Below are 21,920 nucleotides of genomic sequence, written 5' to 3' on the forward strand. Positions count from 1 at the left end.
TTCCATCCATAACTAGCGTCTTTGGGTTTTAAAACCTTAAGCTGGTAGAACTTTGTGAATGGATGGACAGACGGCAAGGAGGTCTCCCCGCACAGCTGCTCCACCTAGGTCCCATGCTGTGCTGTCCATGACGCACTCACCAACCTGGTGGAATGTACATGTACGTTATCAGGAACAGGGGGTCCTGCTCCAATATATGCCTGCAGCATCACAGAGGTAACACACTGAGCAACCTCTTTTATGTGGATCATATCGATACCAGCAGTCCTATCCAGGTAAAGGAGTATCGGAAAGATATATCGTGCGGATCGCTTTAGCGTGTAATCCCCGATCGCATGTGCCCGTGCTTTGTGCTACACAGCAGATGGGACGATGCGATGAGCGACGCCATGCTGCTGCTGAATGCAGAAAGGAATGACACATCACGCCGTCCTCCACTGCATCGTGCCGTGTGTACGGACGGCGTATCGATCAATCCCGTTTCCCCGTCGCTGGGTAATCAGATCATGTAGCGTGTACCCAGCATGAGAATTTTTAGCTCCACAGAATCTAAAAGGTTCAATTTGGAAGTAGTCAAAATTTCAACATTCACAATGCGGGAAGCTGGAGGTTAAGGTAGGCACTAGGCAGGTGGTTTGGGTTAGGCTTCAGGAGGGGAGCTTAGAGTTAGGCTCTTGGGGGGGATTAGGGTTAGGCTGCGGGAGGGTTAGGGTTAGGCACTGGGGGGGGGGGGGGGGGGGACTGCGGAAGAGGTGGGTTTGGAGGTAAGGTGAGTGATACCACCGCAAGAGCCTCTGGATCTGCTAGAAGTCCTCATCAGCTGACCACCAGACCATGCAAGTCACCACTAGACCACCAGGGGAAGTGGAAATTCCAATCATGTCAACATGTCATCAGTGTGGACACGATGGATGTTAATATTACGACCATGTTGACCTTCTCATGTTGACATCATGAATGTCAATAAAATGTACCACACCCATATTTTAATACTGTTAAAACTATATTACGTTCCCAGGGAGCAACAGGAGGAACATATGGAGACTGAGCATGTAGCAACCACTCTTTTCTAAAAGAAAATTAGAAAACCCGAACTTCTAAGGAGCTACGCCTCAGACTGGTGTGCAGATCTTCCGCTAAAAACGGAAGCAATCTGGACAGAACCAAGAAAAAAGCGGAAATGTCCACATTAAGATATATACATTTTCCACACTCAACGGTAGCCTTTAGCTGATACTTCAAGATGGTCTCCACAGCGCCATCAGAGAAAATCAAATTAGAGACTTGATTTGCATGAGCACAGGCCTCTCAACCTTTTTGTGGGGGTCAAGAAACTAAACCAAAATGGGCGTTTTAATTTTTGCAAGCGCACACGATAAGAGGGCAAGACGCTCCAACTTCACTGACAATTTCTTCAAATGCCCAAGCTCCTGCACGTACCTCTAATCACCATGGTTCCAGCCGCCCCCTAGTGGATGCAAAAGAAATAAAAACTTTAAGAATTAATATGAAGCCTAATTACTAGGTTTATATACAGGGGACAGCTCGGCACTTTGGTGCACAAAATGTTCATTTGGGGTGGTGTCTGTGCATTGTAGTAAAAAAAACATGTAGAATATGATTATATGTGATGTCACACATGAGGAGATGTCTTCCAATGGGTACAAGGGGTGTCCCACAAAAGGGATGTATCTGTGATGGGTACAGGGGCGGATATCAGGAACCTGGAGGAAATTAAGGTTATGGTAGACTTACATTTGATAACTCTATTTCTTCGAAGTCCATAGGGTCCACAGGGATACCATGGGGTGTAGGGGGGGAGGGGGGGTTGGAGAGATCCGGGCACCAAACAGTCAAAGTTTTAGCTCCCAGGATGCAACGGTCCTCCTCCACATATACCCCGCCCCCAGCCACAGGAAGACAGTTGTGTAAACAAGCCCAAGACAGGAGCAGGATAGAGGAGAAGAAAGTGCAGTACACTCAAGAAACACTCTCCCATAAGATGAAGGAATCAGTGATCAAGAGACAAAAAAAAAATACCCAATGAGGCCAGGTACGTCAGGGTGGGCACACTGTGGACCCTATGGACTTCGAAGAAATAGAGTTAACAAAAGGTAAGTCTACCGTAACTCTTCATTTCTTCTTCAGGGTCCATAGGGATCCACAGGGATCCTAAAGCAGTTTCCCCTAAGAGTTTGGGACGCTCCTGAGCAGAAAGGTGAATCCGACACCCAAAGGAAGCGTCCTTAGAGGTGTCCAAGGCGTAGAACCTGCAAAAGGTGTGGCCGCCTTACACAATTGTTTAGCAGAGGCGCCACGTCGAACCGCCCAAGAGGGTCCCACAGACAGAGTAGAATGTGCTGTAACTGTTTGGAAAAGGAAGATCAGCTTGAGTGTAGGCCTGACAGATTGTCATGCGGAGCCAACGAGTCAGTTTGTTTGTTAGCTGGCCAGCCTCGCTTGTGAAAGCCGTGCAACACAAAAGAGAGAATCTGATTTCCTAAATGAATTAGTATGATCCACGTAGATCCGAAGAGCACGAACCACATCCAGAGACGCTTCTCGGGCAGAGAGATCTGAGGACTGGAAGGCCGGAACCAAAATCTCTTCATTCAAATGGAACCAGGATACCACTTTAGGGAGGTAACCAGTCCGGGTACGGAGGACAGCTCTGTCTGGATGAAAGATCAAGAAGGGGGAGCGACAGGAAAGCGCTGCCAAATCAGATATCCTGTGGGCAGAGGAGATAGCGAGGAGAAAGAAAGAGTCTTCGCTGTCAGCCACTTGAGGTCTGAGGGTCTCATTCAGACCCGCTCGCGAGCGCAGGACGCTCGCAAGCGGGTCGATGGTACCCAAATGCGCATGCGCACAACGGAGGCTGCTCTGCCGTGCGCATGCACGAGACCCGGCGAGCGACGGGGAAGCCGTCGCTCGGGATCTCGCACCAAAGGGGGCGTGCTGTCGAAGGTGAGTGACAGCACGCCCTCTTTGGTGGGCGTGCCGGGGGCGTGGCTGCCAGACGGAGGCGTTCCCGTGGGAATGCCTACCGTCTGGGTCCGGCCCCACTGACATCACTAGTGATGTCAGTGGGAGTGATTTTGGCTCTGATAGAGCCAAAATCACTCCAGGGCTTGCGGCAGCGAGACCCTACCGCAGGGTCTCGTCGCAAGCCCGATGGTCGCGATGGTCTTGACCATCGCGACCATCATCATGGATGCTCGCATAAGCTGTGGGTAGTAACCCACAGCTATGCGAGCGTCCAGGAGGTCGCTCCTAAAAAAAAAAAAAAACGCCCTGATTCAGAGAGGGCGCTCATTCAGAGCGTCCGGCTCTGAATCAGGCCCTGAGTCCAGAGGTTCAAACGTAGGAGCCTGTAGAGCCCAGAGAACCAAGGAGAAATCCCACGGAGCCACCGGAGGGACAACAGGAGGTTGAAGACGGAGAACGTCTTGAAAAAATGTTCTAACATCAGACAGGGGAGCGATCCTTCGCTGGAACCAGACTGACAGTGCAGAAACCTGAACTCTAAGGGAGGCCAGGCGGAGGCCGAGGTCTAACTCCACCTGGAGAAAGGCAAGCACCACGGAGACTCTAAAAACGGTAGGGTCATAGTCTCTGGGGGAGCACCATTGAAAGTAAGAGTGCCAAACTCTGTGATAGATGCGGTCCAAGGAAGACTTACACGTGTCCTGAGCATCGTCTGGGCCACAGAGCGAGAGAAACCCTTTACTGACTCAAGAGCCACGCCGTTAAAGACAGACGAGGTAGGCCGGGTGCAGGCAAGGACCCTGTGCTAGTAGATCCTGCCTTAGAGGAATTGGAAAAGGAGTGTCTATAGAGAGACTCCGTAGGTCGGTCAACTAATGTCGCCTGGGCCAGGCTGGGGCTATTAGGATCACCGTGCAGCCCTCTTGCTTTAACTTTCTGAGAACCCTCAGGAGGAGGGAGATCGGAGGAAAGAGGTATGTGAGATTGTAGTTCCACCTCACTGCCAGAGTGTTCACGAATGTGTCATGAGGGGTCTCTGGGCCTGGACCCGTACCTGGGGAGTTTGTGGTTGTGACGTGAGGCCATGAGGTGTACGTCTGGTAGGTCCCATTTGTCCATCAGGAGCTGAAAGACATCCAGGTGGAGAGCCCACTCTCCGGCATGTATGTCCTGATGGCTTAGGAAGTCCGCTTCTCAATTGAGGACTCCGGGAATGAACACTGTCGAGATTGCCGGGAGATGACATTCAGCCCAGACCAGGATGTTTGCCACTTCCTGCATGGCTGACCGACTTTGCGTGCCTCCTTGATGGTTGAGGTAGGCTACCACAGTCGCGTTGTCGGACTGGACTTGGACTGGCCTGACCCGGAGAAGGTCTTGCGCCCGAGTGAGGGCTCTGTACACTGCTCGCAGCTCCAGAATGTTTATGGGCAGGCAACTTTTCTGGATTGTCCACCGTCCCTGAATGGTATGATGACCTGTTACCGCACCCCATCCGCAAAGGCTGGCATCTGTAGCGAGAACTTTCCCATTTGGAATCCAGAAGGGGCAACCCTTGTCCAGATGGAACGTCTGTAGCCACCATTAGAGGGAAAGCCAAACCTACGGAGAGAGGAGGATCATCTGGGACCGGATCAGATCATACTACCCGTTCCACCGGGAGAGAATCAGTTGTTGAAGGGGCCTGGAGTGGAACTGGTTGTATTCCACCATATTAAAAGGTGGATACCATGGACCCCAGGACCTGCATTGCTGAGTGAATGGATACCCTCCGACTGAGGAGAATGTTGCAAAATTTTGTCTGCTGGCAGAAAGATCCTTTGTATTCGAGAATCCAGGATTGCCCCCAGATGTACCATCCGCTGTGTCGGAGATAGGGAGGACTTTTCCAATTAATGAGGCAGCCGTGTGTCTGCAGGCAGTCAAGCTGGAGATGGCGTTGTAACACAACCGGTGAATGTACCCAGATTAAGAGGTCGTCCAGGTATGTTAGGATCCCTGCTGCCTGAGGTAGGCCGCCATAATTGCCATTATATTGGTAAAGACCCAAGGGGCTGTTGACAGACCAAAGGGCAGCACCCAAAACTGGTAATGTTGCTGTAGAACAGCAAACCGTAGGATCCAGAAAGTCCAGAGAAACCATGAAATCCCCAGGCTCCAATGCCAGCACAATTGATCGTAGAGTTTCCATACAGAACTTGGGTACTCGGATAAATTTGTTGAGGGATTTGAGATTCAGAATAGGACGATGAGACCCATTCGGCTTTTGAATCAAAAAGAGAGTGGTATAAAAACCCAGTTCCTCACTGAGCCGAAGGAACTGGTATTATCACATCTGAACGTAGCAGGGAGTAAATGACTTCCTGGAGGGCCAGGGCCTTGAAGGGTTCTGATGGGGGACCTGTACAAAAAAATTGTTGGAGAGGATGCCTCAGGAGGGTGGGGGCGTAGCCCTGAGAGACCACTTCTCAGACCCAGGCGTCTGTTGTTGTTTGACGCCACGAATCGGAAAAGTAAAGAAGTCGGCCTCCCACCCTGAGATCCCCAGGAGGAGGCCTGCCCCATCAGGCGAGGGTTTGTCGTTACACTTGGAAGCTGGACGTCTGTCCGACCAAGACTCCTTGGATCACGGCTTGGTGGTCTTGTGAGAAATAGACTGCCTGGGAAAGGACTGTCCTCTTGCCTTACCCTGGGGGCGAAAAGACCGAGAAGAGGACGGCCTAGGCTTAGGGGCAACTGCTGATGGTAGAAAAGCAGATTTTGAGGCTGCCACGGTAGCCACGATATTGTATAACTCTGCGCCGAACAGCCTGTCTCCAGAGAAGGGTAAGGATTCGAGTGCCCTCTTGGGTCCGTATCCGCCTTCCAGGACCACAGCCAAAAGGACCTGGCGGGCGACTACCAAAGTAGCAGATGCCTTAGAGGCAAGGAGTCCAGTATCCAACGCAGCTTCTCCCAAATAAGAGGCCACTTCCTGAATATGGGAGATGTAGGCCAGTTGTTCCCTGGTAGCGTCTGATGGCAGGCTCTTTTCCAGTGCCTCTGTCCATCCTTCGATAGCCTTAGCCACCCAGGCCGTGGCAATAACCGGCCTAGTGATAGCGCCAGAAAGCGAGTAGACTAACTTGAGACAAGTTTACAGTTTTTTATCCGTGGCATCCTTAAAGGAGGATGTAGACGTGAAGGCAGCGTGGAGCTTCTGACTAAGCGTACCACATGCGAATCAACTGTAGGAGGGTCTTCCCACTTAGTACACTCACTAGTAAGGAGAGGGTAAAAAGACACCAATCTTTTTTGGACCTGGAACTGTTTGCCAGGAGTCTGATTGAGGGAATTCCGCTTTACCCATAATTTCACGTTTAAACATCAGGGTTTTAGGATCGATTTAACCGCCCTCACTAAAGAAGGGACATCTACGGTTCTTCTCGGCCACGTGCGACCCGAAGAGGGGCCCTGATTCAGAACCGGACGCTCTGAAAGAGAGCTTGCTCTGAATCAGGGAGGTTTTGGGTTTTTTTGTGCGGCCTCCTGGCCGCTCGCATAGCTGTGGGTGACCACCTACAGCTATAGCGAGCGGCCATGATGATGGTCTTGACCATCGCGACCATCGGGCTTGCGACGAGACCCTTGTGGTAGGGTCTCGTGGCCACAAGCCCCAGAGAGATTTCGGCTCATGGGAACGCCTCCGTTTGGGCTGCCACCCCCCCCGGCCCGCCCACCAAAGGGGGCGAGCTGTACTCAACGCCGACAGCTCGCCCCCTTTGGTGCAAGACCCGGAGCAACGGATTGCCGTCGCTAGCCAGGTCTCGTGCATGCGCACGCCGGTGCCGGCTCCGTCGTGCGCATGCGCTGTGTGCCACCATCGACCCGGTTGCGAGCGCTCAGCGCTTGCGACCGGGTCTGAATCAGGCCCAGAGAGCTTTGTGCATCAACTGCCTCCTCAGATGATGCATCAGAATCCGAAGCTGGGTGGACTGAGAGGATGACACAGTCCGCCAATGTGCTTTGGTAGTTAACAGTCCGTCCGCCTGTAACATTTGCTGATAGGCGGGAGACGTTTGTGCCATTATCTGAACTGAGTGGTCAAAAACATCCATCCGACATAATAGGCTGTAATAGCTATGAGTACCCCATGGAGGGAGGCAGCGTGGGGGCTAAGTGGTCCACTAGCTGCGTCATAACCTGTGACAAGGAGAACACCCAAGGTGGCTCCTGGACAGGGATTGGTAAGGTGGAATGTTGTGGTGGAACATTACAATTACCACACAGACTGTCCTGCACAGAATCCTGAAGGGACAAGCCCAGTGAACAGGATCTGCAAGTAACCAGCACAGAGGCCGCAGCCTCCTGTTTACCTTTGCCTTTAGACATAGGAATAACCAGCAAGCAGCACACAATCAGTGTATAGCTACTAATGCAATGTGGCACCCTTCAAAAATACAAGTAAATGTGAAGTAATAATGAACCCCTACACACCTGGTAGTTGACAGTTTAACAAGAGCAGCAAGGATAGATATAACTGACAGTCAGAAAGCTTTAAGACAGTATTTCACAACAGCAGAGCTAGCACAAGTCACATACAATGCATATAAATATACTTCTAATCGGCACTAAATCAACTACTCAAGTCTCAAAGGGCTGATAGGATTTGTGCGCTGTAAAACCTGGCCCCAGGGAGACTGGACCTGAATCTCCGGAGACCTGTAGCTTTAGAAAAGCCCTGATTAATGGTTGCTGAGCGTCTCATATAGGAAGAAGGGTGAGGGGAGGAGCAGCTCATAGGCGGGAAACCTCTTGTGAGGTATTGCGCTCTGGGCTGGGGGAGGGGCTACCGGGGGAGAGCCTACCTCCCCTCTGCTGCATCAATCGGCGGGTGCCGTTGGCCTCTACACGATCCTCGACACCAGGTTTTAACTGCTCCGGTGGTCTAGTGGGGAAGCGGACAAACCAGTCGCCCCACTGCTGCGCCAACTGGCAGGTCTCCAGGGGGAATCGCTTTACCTGTTCTTGTCCGTTTTGTGCGGCTGCAGCCCTGGATCCACAGTGGAGCGGCTAGCAGAGCTCCGCTAGCACCAGCTGTAATCTGACCACTCCTGATGTTGCAGCGCCGGCAGAGGTAGTTGGAGCAGCAGCACAGGCGCCCATTAGGACGCCTCACTGCTTGCTCAGATAAAGAAGAAAATTACAAAAATTAATAAAATTAAAGCTTGGGGCTGCTAAAGCAGTCCACCTGAGAAAGGTGCGACCGGTCCTGCCGGCACCAAACGAAAAACGGTCTGCCTGTGGCTGGGGTATATGTGGAGGAAGACCGGTGCATCCTGGGAGCTAAAGCTTTGACTGTTTGGTGCCCGGATCTCTCCAACCACACACCCCCATGGTATCCCTGTGGATCCTTATGACCCTGAAGAAGAAAGATATTTGTTGGTGCCCTCTCCGCTTGCATTCACTACCAACAGCCCAGCAGCATCCAGACCCTCTCACTTCGCCCTCTGCATTCACTACTAACACCCAAGCAGCACATAGACACTCACCCTTCCCCCTACATCCACTACAACACCCCAGCAGCACCCAGACACACACTCCTACCCTTGCATTCACTGTCAACATCCAAACAGCACCCTGACCCACACTCCTCCCCCTGCATTCACTGTCAATACTCCAGCAGCACCCAGACACACCCTCACCGCCACATTCACTTCCAACACCCCAGCAGCACCCAGACCCCCACTCCTCACCCTGCATTCACTGACAATATCCCAACAGCACCCAGACCAACACTCCAGCAGCACCCAGACACACACCCTCTCCCCCACCGCCACATTCACTTCCAACATCCCAGCAGCACCCAGACTCTCAACTCCATGCACTTTCAACACCCCAGCAGCACCCAGACAAATACACTATTACCCTGCATTCATTACTAACACCCCAGCAGCACCAGGACACACATACTCTTCCCCTGAATGCACTTCCAACACCCAAGCAGCACCCAGACACACACTGACTCTCCTCTCCTGCATTCCCTGCTAACACTCCATCAGCAACCAGACACACACCCTCTCCCCCACCGGCACATTCACTTCCAACACCCCAGCAGCACCCAGACACCCTCTCCCCTCCATGCACTTTCAACACCCCAGCAGCACCCAGACACCCTCTCCCCTCCATGCACTTTCAACACCCCAGCAGCACCCAGCCAAATACACTATTATCCTGCATTCATTACTAACACCCCAGCAGCACCAGGACATACATAATCTTCCCCTGAATGCACTTCCAACACCCAAGCAGCACCCAGACACACACTGACTCTCCTCTCCTGCATTCCCTGCTAACACTCCATCAGCAACCAGGCACACAACCCTCCCCTGCAATCAATGCCAACACTCCAGCAGCACTCAGGCACACACCACCCTCCCGCAGTTACTTGCAACACCCCAGCAGCAGCATCCATATCCACACTCTTACCCCAATTAACTAACACCCCAGCACGCAAACACTGCCTGTTGCTGATCAGGGCCATTCATTCTTGCGATTTGCGGCTCCCGCAGCAGCAAAGAAGGCAGGTCCCGCATATGTCAGGGGGAAGAGCCAACCAAGTTGCCCTCCAGCCTGTGTCCCGCCCCCTTTTATGTACATCTGTGGGGTTTCTGTGCATTTTATTATCCTGTAAAGTACTAGCCTTTTTATGCTGGCTTATTACAGTGTGCTGGGGGAAAATGTCTATAGAATAGGAATATACACTTTACTTTACACCAGAATAATATCTTGCGTGCACTCATTCTAGTCATAAATAGAATTGTCCTTGCAGTATTGGAACAGGTATATTTTGTACAACTTTGCGAGTGGGTCATCAATATCCTTATTATAATATTAGTTATTAATTATGATAAGTTTTGAAGTGATCAAAATAGCATATTTGCTTTAAGTGTATGACGATAATATTGGAAGCAAAGCCCCCAAGCTCACAATGACATATACATATACATATATACACACAATTCCAGAAGAGTCCACACTCACGAAGTTATACAAAATATGCTGGGGTGACAACCCAAAAAAAAGGGGACAAATATATGATACTCTTTAGATTCAGAAAAATCAGTCACAGGGGTGCACTCACCTGTCTTCCAAAAAACGTTTAATCCATATTTAACATATAGCTACATGCAATGTAGCATCAACGTTTCGGTCCTATCCTTGGACCTTTGTCAAGATACTTATGTATATGAAACGTTGATGCTACATTGCATGTACCTATATGTTGAGGATGAATTAAAAGCTTTTTGGAAGACTGGTGAGTGCACCCCTGTGACTGATTTTTCTATATAATATATATACAGTCAGGTCCATAAATATTGGGACATTGACAGAATTTTCATATTTTGGCCTCTATTCACCACCACAATGGTTTTGAAATGAAACAAATAAGACGTGATTTACCTGCAGCCTTTCAGATTTAATTTGAGGGTAACTACATCCAAATCAGGTGAACGGTGTAGAAATTACAATGGTTTCTATATGTGCCTCCCACTTTAAAAGGGGCCAAAAGTAATGGGACAAACTAAACAATCCTAAATCTAACTTTCACTTTTTAATACTTTGTTGCAAATCCTTTGCAGGCAATTACAGCCTGAAGTCTGGAACGCATAGACATCACCAGATGCTGGGTTTCATCCCTGGTGATGCTCTGCCAGGCCTCTACTGCAAATGTCTTCAGTTCCTGCTTGTTCTTGGGGCATTTTCCCTTCAGTTTTGTCTTCATCAAGTGAAATGCATGCTCAATCGGATTCAGGTCAGGGGATTGACTTGGCCATTGCATAACATTCCACTTTTTAGCCTTAAAAAACTCTTTGGTTGCTTTTGCAGTATGCTTCGGGTCATTGTCCATCTGCACTGTGAAGCGCCGTCCAATGAGTTCTGAAGTATTTGACTGAATATGAGCATATAATATTGCCCGAAACACTTCAGAATTCATTCTGTTGCTTTGTCAGCAGTCACATCATCAATAAATACAAGGGAACCAGTTCCATTGGCAGGCATACATGCCCACGCCATGACACTACCACCACCATGCTTCACTGATGAGGTGGTATGTTTTGGATCATGAGCAGTTCCTTTCCTTCTCTTCTCTTCCCATCACTCTGGTACAAGTTGATCTTTGTCTCATCTGTCCATAGGATGTTGTTGCAGAACTGTAATGGCTTTTTTAGATGTTGTTTGGCAAACTCTAATCTGGTCTTCCTGTTTTTGTGGCGCACCAATGGTTTGCATCTTGTGGTGAACCCTCTATATTCACTCTTGTGAAGTCTTCTCTTGATTGTTGACTTTGACACATATACATCTACCTCCTGGAGAGTGTTCTTGATTTGGCCAACTGTTGTGAAGGGGTTTTTCTTCACCAAGGCAATAATTCTTTTGTCAACCACCACAGTTGTTTTCCGTGGTCTTCCGGGTCTTTTGGTGTTGCTGAGCTCTCCGGGGGGTTCTTTCTTTTTAAGAATGTTCCAAACAGTTGATTTGGCCACACCTAATGTTTTTGCTATCTCTCTGATGGGTTTGTTTTGATTTTTCAGCCTAATGATGGCTTGCTTCACTGATAGTGACAGCTCTTTGGATCTCATATTGAGAGTCGACATCAACTGATTCCAAATGCAAATGTCACACCTAGAATCAACTCCAGACCTTTTACTTGCTTAACTGATAATGAAATAACGAGGGAATAGCCCACACCTGTCCATGAAATAGCTTTTGAGTTGATAGTCCCATTACTTTTGGCACCTTAAAAAGTGGGAGGCACATATTGAAACCGTTGTAATTCCTACACCGTTCACCCGATTTGGATGTAATTACCCTCAAATTAAATCTGAAAGTCTGCAGTTAAAGCACATCTTGTTTGTTTCATTTCAAAACCATTGTGGTGGTGAATAGAGGCCAAAATCTGAAAATTCTGTCAATGTCCCAATATTTATGGACCTGACTGTGTGTATATATATATATATATATATATATATATATATATATATATAATTAGGGTTATTCAACGGTCAACAATGTCTCAAGTGAGGTACCAGGTCCCTTACAGGCTTTTTCCGTTTGCGTTCTCGGGTGACTTTCAGCTCTCGCAGTTTGTCTTTAGTCTTCTTCTTAGGACCCCTCTTTTTCTTTGCGACAATTTTGGGAGAAGGGGCTGGAGAAAGGTCATCATCTTCTGTTTAAATGCAAAAATGACAGAAGGGTGAATTAGTAATTAGTAGTAAACAGCGGAAAAAAGAACAAAGCAAGAGCACGATCAAGAAAAAGGGGCCGATGTTTGCAGCTAAGCTGATACTTTGCAAGACTTCTAAAGTGACCGGTCGTCTACAGACATTGGAGGCGACCATTCTGTGGCCTCGATATTCAGCCTGCCTATTCATAAGGATCACGGAGCTACGTCATGGGCACTTGTTTCAGTGATGGAAATATTTCCTTGTGAACTGTAAAGCTGAATACTGACTATAAAACATAGACGCAACATTGAAACTTGCACCTATCCCATTGACCCCTATGCGAGTGACTGAGCGTTTACGTACGCAATTGCTTTCCGCAACAAGCCTCCGACACTCTTATAAGATGCAACAAACCTCAGCCTCTTTTAACACCCCCTCCTCCGGTATCACCTAGTTACCATCCAGGAAGGCCCCTAATATTTCATTCTACCGTGCGCCCAAAGCTGTGCTGAGACTCTACATACAAAATCAGGACGCGGAGATTATTATTATTATTATTATTAACAGTTTCTTATATAGCGCAGCATATTCCGTTGCGCTTTACAATTGGAAACATTGATAGAACAAAACAGGGTAATAACAGACAGACATAGAGGTAAGAGGGCCCTGCTTGCAAGCTTACAATCTATAGGGAGATGAAAAACATTGCTCCAGTGAGTCCGATATTGCTGCTGGGTCCTGAATTAGAATGAGCCCCAGAATGTTTACAGTTGGTATATGCATTGTCACCCAAAGGATAATAGGGCAAGGTGAATGGCTGGGACTTCAAACTTTATCAAGAAAGATTGTACACATACCAAATTACAATATACAAGAGAAACATAAATAATGTGACCAAATAAAACGCATAAAAACATGCAGGAAAAACACATTACGCTCCTATACAGTGTATGGGGTCAATCCAATTAGGTGCGAATAGCAAGATTGTTTCATGAAACTCGCAGACTTAACACGAATGCGCGCACCCAGGAATTCTTCAATCCAATTAAAAATGCCTATTCGCGGTAGTCACAGCGGAGGTTTGTGAATTGACTGGCAAATGCGATGTGAGAGAAGTGCATGAAAAAGTGGTGAGACCATCCTGGGCCCCCCAAAATTGGTAATTTTGTTAGCAGGACCATAAAGAAGGCTGTGTGTGGGCATCAGGAAAGTACTGAAGCTTTTTAAATGGTGTCAAATGGCTGATTTGTGCTTTTATTTTTTTATATTAATTATGAAAAAAAAAAAATTTTGTTTAATCTCAAATTAGATTTTGGGGTACTTTGAGGGCACTTTGTAAATATAGTTAAAAAAAATATTTTTCACTTAAAAAGAAAAATACTGTAATTAAATTTGAGGTGCCTAAACTAACGAAAAAGCTGATTTTGGGGTAATTTGAGGCAGTTTTTTTCTTAACATGAAAAAAATGACATGTATGATTACATGTCATTTTAATTAATTAATTAAGCTAATTGGAAACTTCAGATTGCTTAATTAGTCATTAGGGGGGTGTCCAAGGGGTTCTGCATTGTGTCCCGACATTGTACCTTTAAAATAAAGATTTTCCTTTCCATCTCTCACCCTCAGGGAGGTGCGAATTAAAAAATGACAATTCACTCTGACTGGTTCATGTCGAGTCGCTAATTGGATTCCAAACTGAATTCACTGTGTGAATTCGAAGAGAAAATAGCAACTCGCACCTTGCAATTCGCACCTAATTGGATTGACTCTTAAGTCTCCGGGACGCTTGGGGATGAAAGAGAAAAACGAGTAAAGAAATGATACAACTATAGTTACAAAAAAAAAATGCTAAAATTGGCTTTGTTCATGTATTAGGCACAAGAATTTTTTTTTAAAAAAATCAATGGAAGTTTCCAATTACAGAACTGTGTCACAACGTACAGTACGATTTCGAGCGCACGTCACTTTTAGAGCTCAACACTAACTGCACAGAACATGCGATCCTCCGATTCGACCAGTTTTCATCCGACAAAACAGGATCGAACGTGCACACACACTCTTTCGATATCGAACAAACGGCTCGAAATCGAAAGAACGGGACGACGATTGTATAGGCGTACTTAGCTTAAGGAGGTGATACAGCCACTTTTGTCCCATTGCTAAGCCGAAGATGCGTGGAAAATAAGGAAACCGTCCTTCCAAAGACATTCACATTGGTGCGTCAGATGCATGCATTATTATTAAGTTTGGTCGTTTGTCCATAGACATAATTTGCATTGAGGGGATCGTTTTTCTACCGCAGATGATTAAGCAAAAATCACAAACTACTCGAGACGTTATTTTATAAGCTAACCAACTGGTCTGTGGGAAACTACCACAAAGAGGGAACCTCGCCGTCTTAAGCCAAAAGAGGACTAAATGAATACAGAAGTCCATAGTTTGGGGATCGGTATGAAATCCCAACAGGTAATTAAGGTAAGTATAACCACCCTCTCCCCCCCCTAACTCTCCCTTAGGGGTGCCTAACCCCCCCATAAGTGCCTAAACCTAACCCCCCCCCCCATCCCTGCAGCCTAACCCTAACCCCCCCTTCCCCTAGCCTAACCCTAAGTTCCCCCCCAGGAGCCTCTAACCTAAAACCAGCTTACCTTAGTTTGGTATGCCAGGCGTCAGGTTCCCGTCGTAGGGATAATGATAGGCGTTGGGATTTCGACACCTATCATTAGTCCCCTGTCGGGATTGCAGAGTTGGGAAGCCGGCGGTCAGCATTTCAACCGTTGGCTTCCTGACTACATCCCATAGTTTGCACACCTTAAACTAATTTTAATGAAAACCCTGTAATATTGAGAGGCCCAGTGAAGGAGCGTATTGGAGCTGATTGGAGAAGTCGCAGGTAGCAGAGATCCAAAGTTCTGTGTCAGTTCTGTTCACTTTAAAGGGTGGATTCAATTAACCTGCCCCACGCGAGTCCGGGTGCGGGGTGAGTAAGAGCAGCTATATGCCACACCTACGGTAGCTCCGGACTAGCTGATTTTTGTTTGCACCCTCATAGCGAGTCCAGGGCGCAATTGGGCCATGAGGGGGGTGAGTTTGGCTGCCATTGCTGGCGTTTCTACGTTGTTTTAACAGCAACTCGCATTTAATTGAATTGACCCCTAAATATTCACCAAGCCTGGAGACCCCCAGAAAACACGGAGTGAAGGGGGAGCCGCGGGGGTGATCTGAGGCTTGCGTGCAGCTGCTCGGCCATGAAATCCCAATCGTGAAGGGGGAGCTTCGGGGGGTGATCTGAGGCTTGCGTGCAGCTGCACGGCCATGAAAACCCAATCTATGAAGCTCCCAACAAACAGTTCTGCGCCGACATAGCTCCAGACACTCTGAAGTTGAGCGCTGTAGACAGGTACTACACGCTTCAGCACCCCACAGCCCTATTCGAGTGCAAAGCTGAAGGTCACTCAGCTGTTCAGTACAACCCATTCTACTGCCAATATTTCACTATGGAGATGGCATGGCTCTATGCTTATTTGCATGAAACGGGCAAACGCACTCATTGGAAGGGCTGCCCATCATACTTCTCGCCATGTAGAGTACATTGGGACATAATTGGAGATGAGTAACTAGATGTATGACGATCATCTCTGCCCGCTTGGCAAGCGCTTACATTAGGGATGGCCATTGATGGTCAAAACATTGATGGTGGCTGCCCGATGTTAACTAGTTTTGCCATCGATGGCAGAGAACCAATGGTTCTCCGCCAACGATGAATGAGTGGAGTGTTTTTTTTTTTCTTGACAGGATGGAGCTAAGCCCCGTCTCCATTTTTGATTGGCCCGCAGTGCTCCTAGCAGCGGTGGCCATTGAGGGGGTTCAAACCTTCAATGGTTCACCACAGATGATTTTTTTTGTACCATCGATGGATATCCCATCAATGGCCATCCCTAGGTTACATCGCCTACTGATGAGGCTAAAATACTAGCGGACCATTGAGCGTTCACCCATTAACGTATTCATCTTTTAAATCCTCCCCACAAGTACTCAGAACTGGGATTTCTTACAAGCCTTTTCTCTTTCCAAGACTTCAGCAAGGTGATCTAGTACCAAGTATATGTAAAAGCCTTGTTCAAACGTTTCAGACAATTTGATTTATATTCAACCAGCCCAGTCATTAATATTCTTTAGGCACCTCGGGCCTTATGTAATAGCCTGCGAGTCTGCCTGTATTTTTTAAAACGCCGATAATTTACCCCACCTGGTTTTGCCTTTTAAATTATCGCCACTTTAAAAATACGGGCTAGCTCGACAGGATCGCACAGGCTATTACATGAGGCCCCTTATGTCTTCTCTAAAAAAGTAAGTTTTGTGAGACAGTAAGCATGCAACCTGTTCAAAGAATATAGCAGGTAACTATAGGTGCACACCTGTCAAAAGGTGTGCCACCTGTCGCGCCAGGCAGCTGCATTCGCCACACATCGGAAGCAATAGACTGTCTATTACAGAGTTTACAGAGTTCATATGGCAAATGATAAAAGTGCAAGATGCCCTTGAAATGCGTTTGGGAGCTTTTTATCTTTTTGTCATCGTCATCCCCCACACTTTTTATTTTATTTTTGCATTAGATCTCCTCTACAACGGATAACACATTTCCTGAAGCCCCAGGAGAGGTTTATATGGCATCCTATCACACACCCCTCGATAATAGGCCGAGATGCCCGGGAGCCATATCATACAGATTTGTCACGCATAGCGTTGGAACCAGAGGCTGTCCCCGACAGCCCAGTTCCAATGACAACTAAGTGGGGAAAAATGTACAGCTGCCATCTTGGCAGGGGGTTAATTTACATCCTGCCAAAACTTTATGAAGTACCACAACAAGCTGCATCTAGTAATCAGGAGCTCTCCACGTGGTGACATACATTATGTTAAAAGGATGTGCTTTAACCATTGATTAAATCAGCCGGAGTTAATAAACTTAGTATTTAGAGCAGAGGTTCAATTGAGGGTAAGGACTCCAATTACAGGCCCCAATACTACTAGGGTGGATCCAGAGCCGGCCCTGGGCATAGGCATTATAAGCACATACCGAGGGCGACTGGAATGCATAGGGGGCATTTCAGGGCTCTGCCGCTGCCCCCTCACCCACCGCTGCGTGATCGGAGCTGCCCCCCTAATCCCCCGCCGGCCACTGCCCCCAACCCTGCCGCAAATGGAGCTGCCCCCCTATCTGCCCGCCAACGGCTGCCCCCTACGCCGCCGCGATCAGAGCTCAGCGTTCAGGTGACTGACCGTGAACCAAGTCAGAATGAGCTACAGGAGGAGACAAGATGGCCGCGGGAAGGCATGTCGCGCATGTGCCTCCCATGTGCCTTTGCGGAGCAGAGACGTGAGCGGCAACTCACGTCTCTGCCTCCATAATATATATTAGCCGCCCAGCCATCGGAGACCGGACCAGGCAGCATTTTCAGCAGCAGCATTAGCTGCATCATTGAAGACGGTGGCAGCCAGGGCAAGGGAGTCCCTTCTCTCACTCAAGGTATTAGCTGGGAGAGGGGCGGGCACCGACTTGGGATATATATATATATTTATTACACACACACACACATATATATATATATATATGTATACATATATATATATATATACACACACATGTATGTATGAGTGTATGTATGTATGTATGCTTGAAAAAAATGGCGGCACTCAGCGTGGAAAAATTTTAGTTTATTTCCGACGTTTCGGGCGTCCGCCTGTTATCAAGGACAAAGTGACAATAAACACAAGGCACATATATACACACATCACCACCCCCCTATCAAACCACTTATCTTGTTATACATTAGTTCCGATTTGGGTCAAACGTGAGGGAGGTATCCTGACCCGCTGTGGAACGCGTGCCGCTGATCGGCATGTGTGAGTAGCCATGTTATTTATGTATATATTTCTTTATTTTTGTCATAGATCACACAATATGTATTTTATAGCCATGTGTCGTCAGCATGCAGCATGCAGGGCCAACAGGTGATATTATCAGTGAGGGCCATGCCGCCGAGTGCAGCATTTCCCCCGCCGTCGCTGCCAGCATCTGCAAGTGTGTATTGCAGTTGCCGATGCCGGCTCCAGTCACTGACAAGGCCGGGCACATTAGACATCGTCTAGTGCGGGGGGTTCCCAATCACGGTCCTCAAGGCACACTAACAGTCCAGGGTTTAGGGATAGCCATACTTGAGCACAAGTGACTTAATTAGTGCCCAAGTTATTTTAATTTAACCATCTGTGCACAATCATGGTTATCACTAAAACCAGTAATGTTAGTGTGCCTTGAGGACCTAGGTTGGGAATCACTGGTCTAGTGTGTACCCAGTTGAAGATTGGTGGTGGAATTATCTGCTAGGGAGCACCACTCAAAATTTTGCCTAGGGCATCAAACTGGCTAGTACCGGCCCTAGGTGGATCCATATTTGTGATACTTTGTATTTTTAAAACTAATAACTCAGTTTTATATTACCTTGTACCCAGTCTCCGCATAGGTTTGGGGGTTAGCCATACACTTCCCTGGGACCCCCAGGTTGCCTTGCATCACTGTCAAACCAACATGTTATTTACAGGTATGAGGAATGCAGATGGGTGCTCGAGAACAGGAAGTATCTGGAGGACAGAGACCACCGCCAGGTAGGCGTGCGCCAGTGCAGCCGAAGCATCTGGTAGACTACCTGAGACACCTGTCTGCGTTAGTTACAACGTCATTATCGACCGCAGTTGTAAATCTCCCATAGTTTTCCCACACACAATGCTGCATTGCGCCGGGGGCTCAGAGACACCGCAGTCTGGCAGTGATCACCACGTGGTGGTGGGGCATCAAAATAGAAGTGTGGCATTAAAATAGCCAACGTAAACGGATGACCGCTGTAAGAGAAAATACAGAAATCCGTTCACAAATGAACTGTGAAGCCATCAGCCAGCTCTGAAAGGAAATCTGCAACCTGGCCCTAAAAAAAGGTTAACGATTTAGGGCCTGAATCAAGAGATGTACGCCAATACCACCGCCGCAACTGCGATAGCCTTCATTCTAGCAAGCTGCACATGTCACAACCTGTGCAGTTCCTCTTTCCTGCCTAGGGGGTCACTCTATGCTCTGGTGCTTCGAGCACACTGAACTGATGCAACAAACTGCTGAGATACAGGCCAGTGTGCGCTAGAAGCACCAGAGCAGAGGTGACACCCCAGGCAGGAAAGTGGAACTGCACAAGTTGTGACAGGTGCAGGGTGCTAGAATGAAGACTATGCAAATTTGTACGCAGCCGCTATGTGAAAATAGGCAAAAGTTGCAGTCGCCAGGAGATATATTGAGATGCCCACCTGCGGCATCTGCATACAAAGATGCAGCATCGGTCGCAGATCATTCGATTATTGCAGGGGGACACGCTCCCCAAAACAATCGCGACATGTCTTTGTTCTATGCCGCCACTCTCCACTTCCTTCCCCAAACGCTCCCTGTGAATACTTGCTGCGATAAACTATAATACACTTTGACGAATGCGCAGTGCGGCTCAGCGGCATAGCGTACAACTCGAAATCAGGCCCTTAAAACGGGCATAATCTGCAAAGCCGGTGATCGGTGTTGTCGGGGCACCGAACTGTCTGACACAGTGCACGGGACACGGGGTTAGCATTACAATGCTGCCTGCAGCCAAGGTAAAATATTACAACCATACTGTATATAGGCGATGCATGGATAAAGCACTTTCACTAGAATTCAACATTCAGACTAATACACAAAGAGAACACGCCCAGAAATCCTGCAAAAAAATAAATAAATGCTCAATGTGACGGCTCAGGAAACTGTACACCTGAGGGTGGGGCAGACAGAGTCGCACAGACACAAAACAATTCCCTCACGCCCTGGCACGCTCAATAAGCCTCCGGATGTAAATAAAAGGCAGGTCATAAAATAAGTCTTTTGGGGGTTTTATTGTTGTTGCTTCCACATAACATCCTCTGATCCAGTCACTTGAGCACACAGAACAATGGGTTTAGGGTGGAAAGGGGGGGGGGCCTAATCGATTATTCTGTCTGCCTTCAGCGCCGCCGGTGCCTTGCCGAATGTTGCCAGACACTATCGCGCAAGCCGCGAATTGGCAAAAATTACCCGCCAGCCGTGATGGCCTTGGCTCCAAACAATGAGAGTAATTACATGGATGTGTGTAAAAAGCACCTACTGAGAGACCATTGGAACCAGCAACAAGCCTCCAAAAATGACAGGGCATTCCCCATAAACACAAACCACCCCCAGGAGAGCCAGGGGTCACAACCCAAAAAATAATAAAACAACAAACCTTCATGCAAAAAAAAAAAAAAAAATGGGCATCCAAAATAACAAAAAGGAGGGGGAACGACACAACAGCTCAATAGTTGTACAGGTATGCAGTTTAATATCTGCCAAATTATTATTGGAGAGGGGTGTAGTGAAAAATAAAAATAAAATCTGCAGGCAGTTGTACCTTTTACTGAACCACAATAAACTATTACTACTACAAGGTGACACTTCCAAGCAATCTCAGGACAGGCCCAACACATATACATATATACACACATACATATGACTTATACAACAGCTATTATCATAGGAGGGAAATCCTCCTTGTACTTCAGGGAAGGGACAATTAGGCGGGAACAAAGTGACACGGAGCCACTGCTCCCAGGCTGCTGCGTTAGCCCTCTTTAAAAGGTGAAGGGACAAACCATGCCACTGAGATGAGCTGGGAGGGGGGGGGGGGGGAGAGGTTGAGGTGGACACGGTGGGGGATTGCAGCCGTCACCAAACCAAACAATGAAGGGACACTCACACACACGGCTGGAATCCCACCACCACCACCCCCCCTCTCGCGCAGTGAGACAGTCCGGCGGTTAATGCTGCGGTGCGTTAGGGGAGAAGGGGGAGACTTGAAGCCGCCCCCGCATCCCTAAAAACCCCCCCAGCCGGCTTACCTGCGGCAGCGGCGACGGATGGCGCGTCGTCGGTTTCAACACTCCCCGGCTCCCTGGAGGACGTTGGCGGGAAAAGGAGGCTGGGGCTATGGCGCCTGAGTGTCGCCTGAGGATTGTCCTCCTCCTCCCCCTCCTCGTTGTCGTCGTCGTCCCCCTCCGCTTCTTCTTCTTCTTCATCATCCTCTTCCTCCTTTTCGCCGTCCCCTTCTTCGGACACGGCCATCGACTCCTCCACCTCCTCCTCGTCCCTCAGAGGGGAGGAGGACATCGGGCGCCCGGGTCCTGGCGGCTCGCCCGTCGCTTCGGGCTCCGAGTCCCCCTCCCCGGCCAAAGTTTCCTCAAGAAAGCCTGGTGAGGTGCCCCGGAGGGGTGAAGGAAGGGGACGGGGGTGGGGACCCGATCCAGCGCCGTTTCCCTCAGCTCCGCCGCCGAAATCTCCGAAATGTACCTCAAAAAAACAATCCAAAGGGAAAAAAAAACAATCACTTCAGGAAAGAAAAAAACATCAACACCCGAGGGGGTGGGGGGAGGACTAATAAAAAAAAAAAATCAGCTTTCTCTTTGTGTGTTCCCCTCGTCACTTCGTGCTTTATTCGGTCGTTAATAAAAAAAAAATAAAAATAAAAAAAAAAGTAGGGGTTAAAATAAAAAAAAAAAACAGAATTAAAATGGGGAAGATATGTGAGAGGAGCAAAAAAGAAAAATGCAATTTTTTTTTTTTATTCAGATCAAATGGGAAAG

General features: G+C 48.1%; 1 protein-coding gene across 2 annotated transcripts in view; it reads right to left on the minus strand.

Moving 5' to 3' along the window:
- Positions 1–21,653, minus strand: part of CHD3 (chromodomain helicase DNA binding protein 3) — a 78,547-nt gene extending 56,894 nt beyond the window's left edge. The window contains exons 1-2 of one of the 2 annotated variants that reach the window (XM_088464088.1): positions 21,180–21,653; positions 12,072–12,199 (exon numbers count right to left, since the gene is read on the minus strand). In XM_088464088.1, coding sequence (XP_088320214.1) covers positions 12,072–12,199; positions 21,180–21,447 — 396 coding nt within the window. In that variant the 5' untranslated portion in view covers positions 21,448–21,653. The remainder of the gene's footprint in view (positions 1–12,071; positions 12,200–21,179) is intronic. The other variant, XM_088464087.1, reaches the window with a different exon arrangement.
- Between the last annotated feature and the right edge of the window lie 267 nt (positions 21,654–21,920).

The sequence above is a fragment of the Taudactylus pleione genome, unplaced genomic scaffold (genome assembly GCF_031769625.1).
Source record: "Taudactylus pleione unplaced genomic scaffold, aTauple2 ptg001574l, whole genome shotgun sequence".
In the NCBI taxonomy this organism is placed as follows: Eukaryota; Metazoa; Chordata; class Amphibia; order Anura; family Myobatrachidae; genus Taudactylus; species Taudactylus pleione.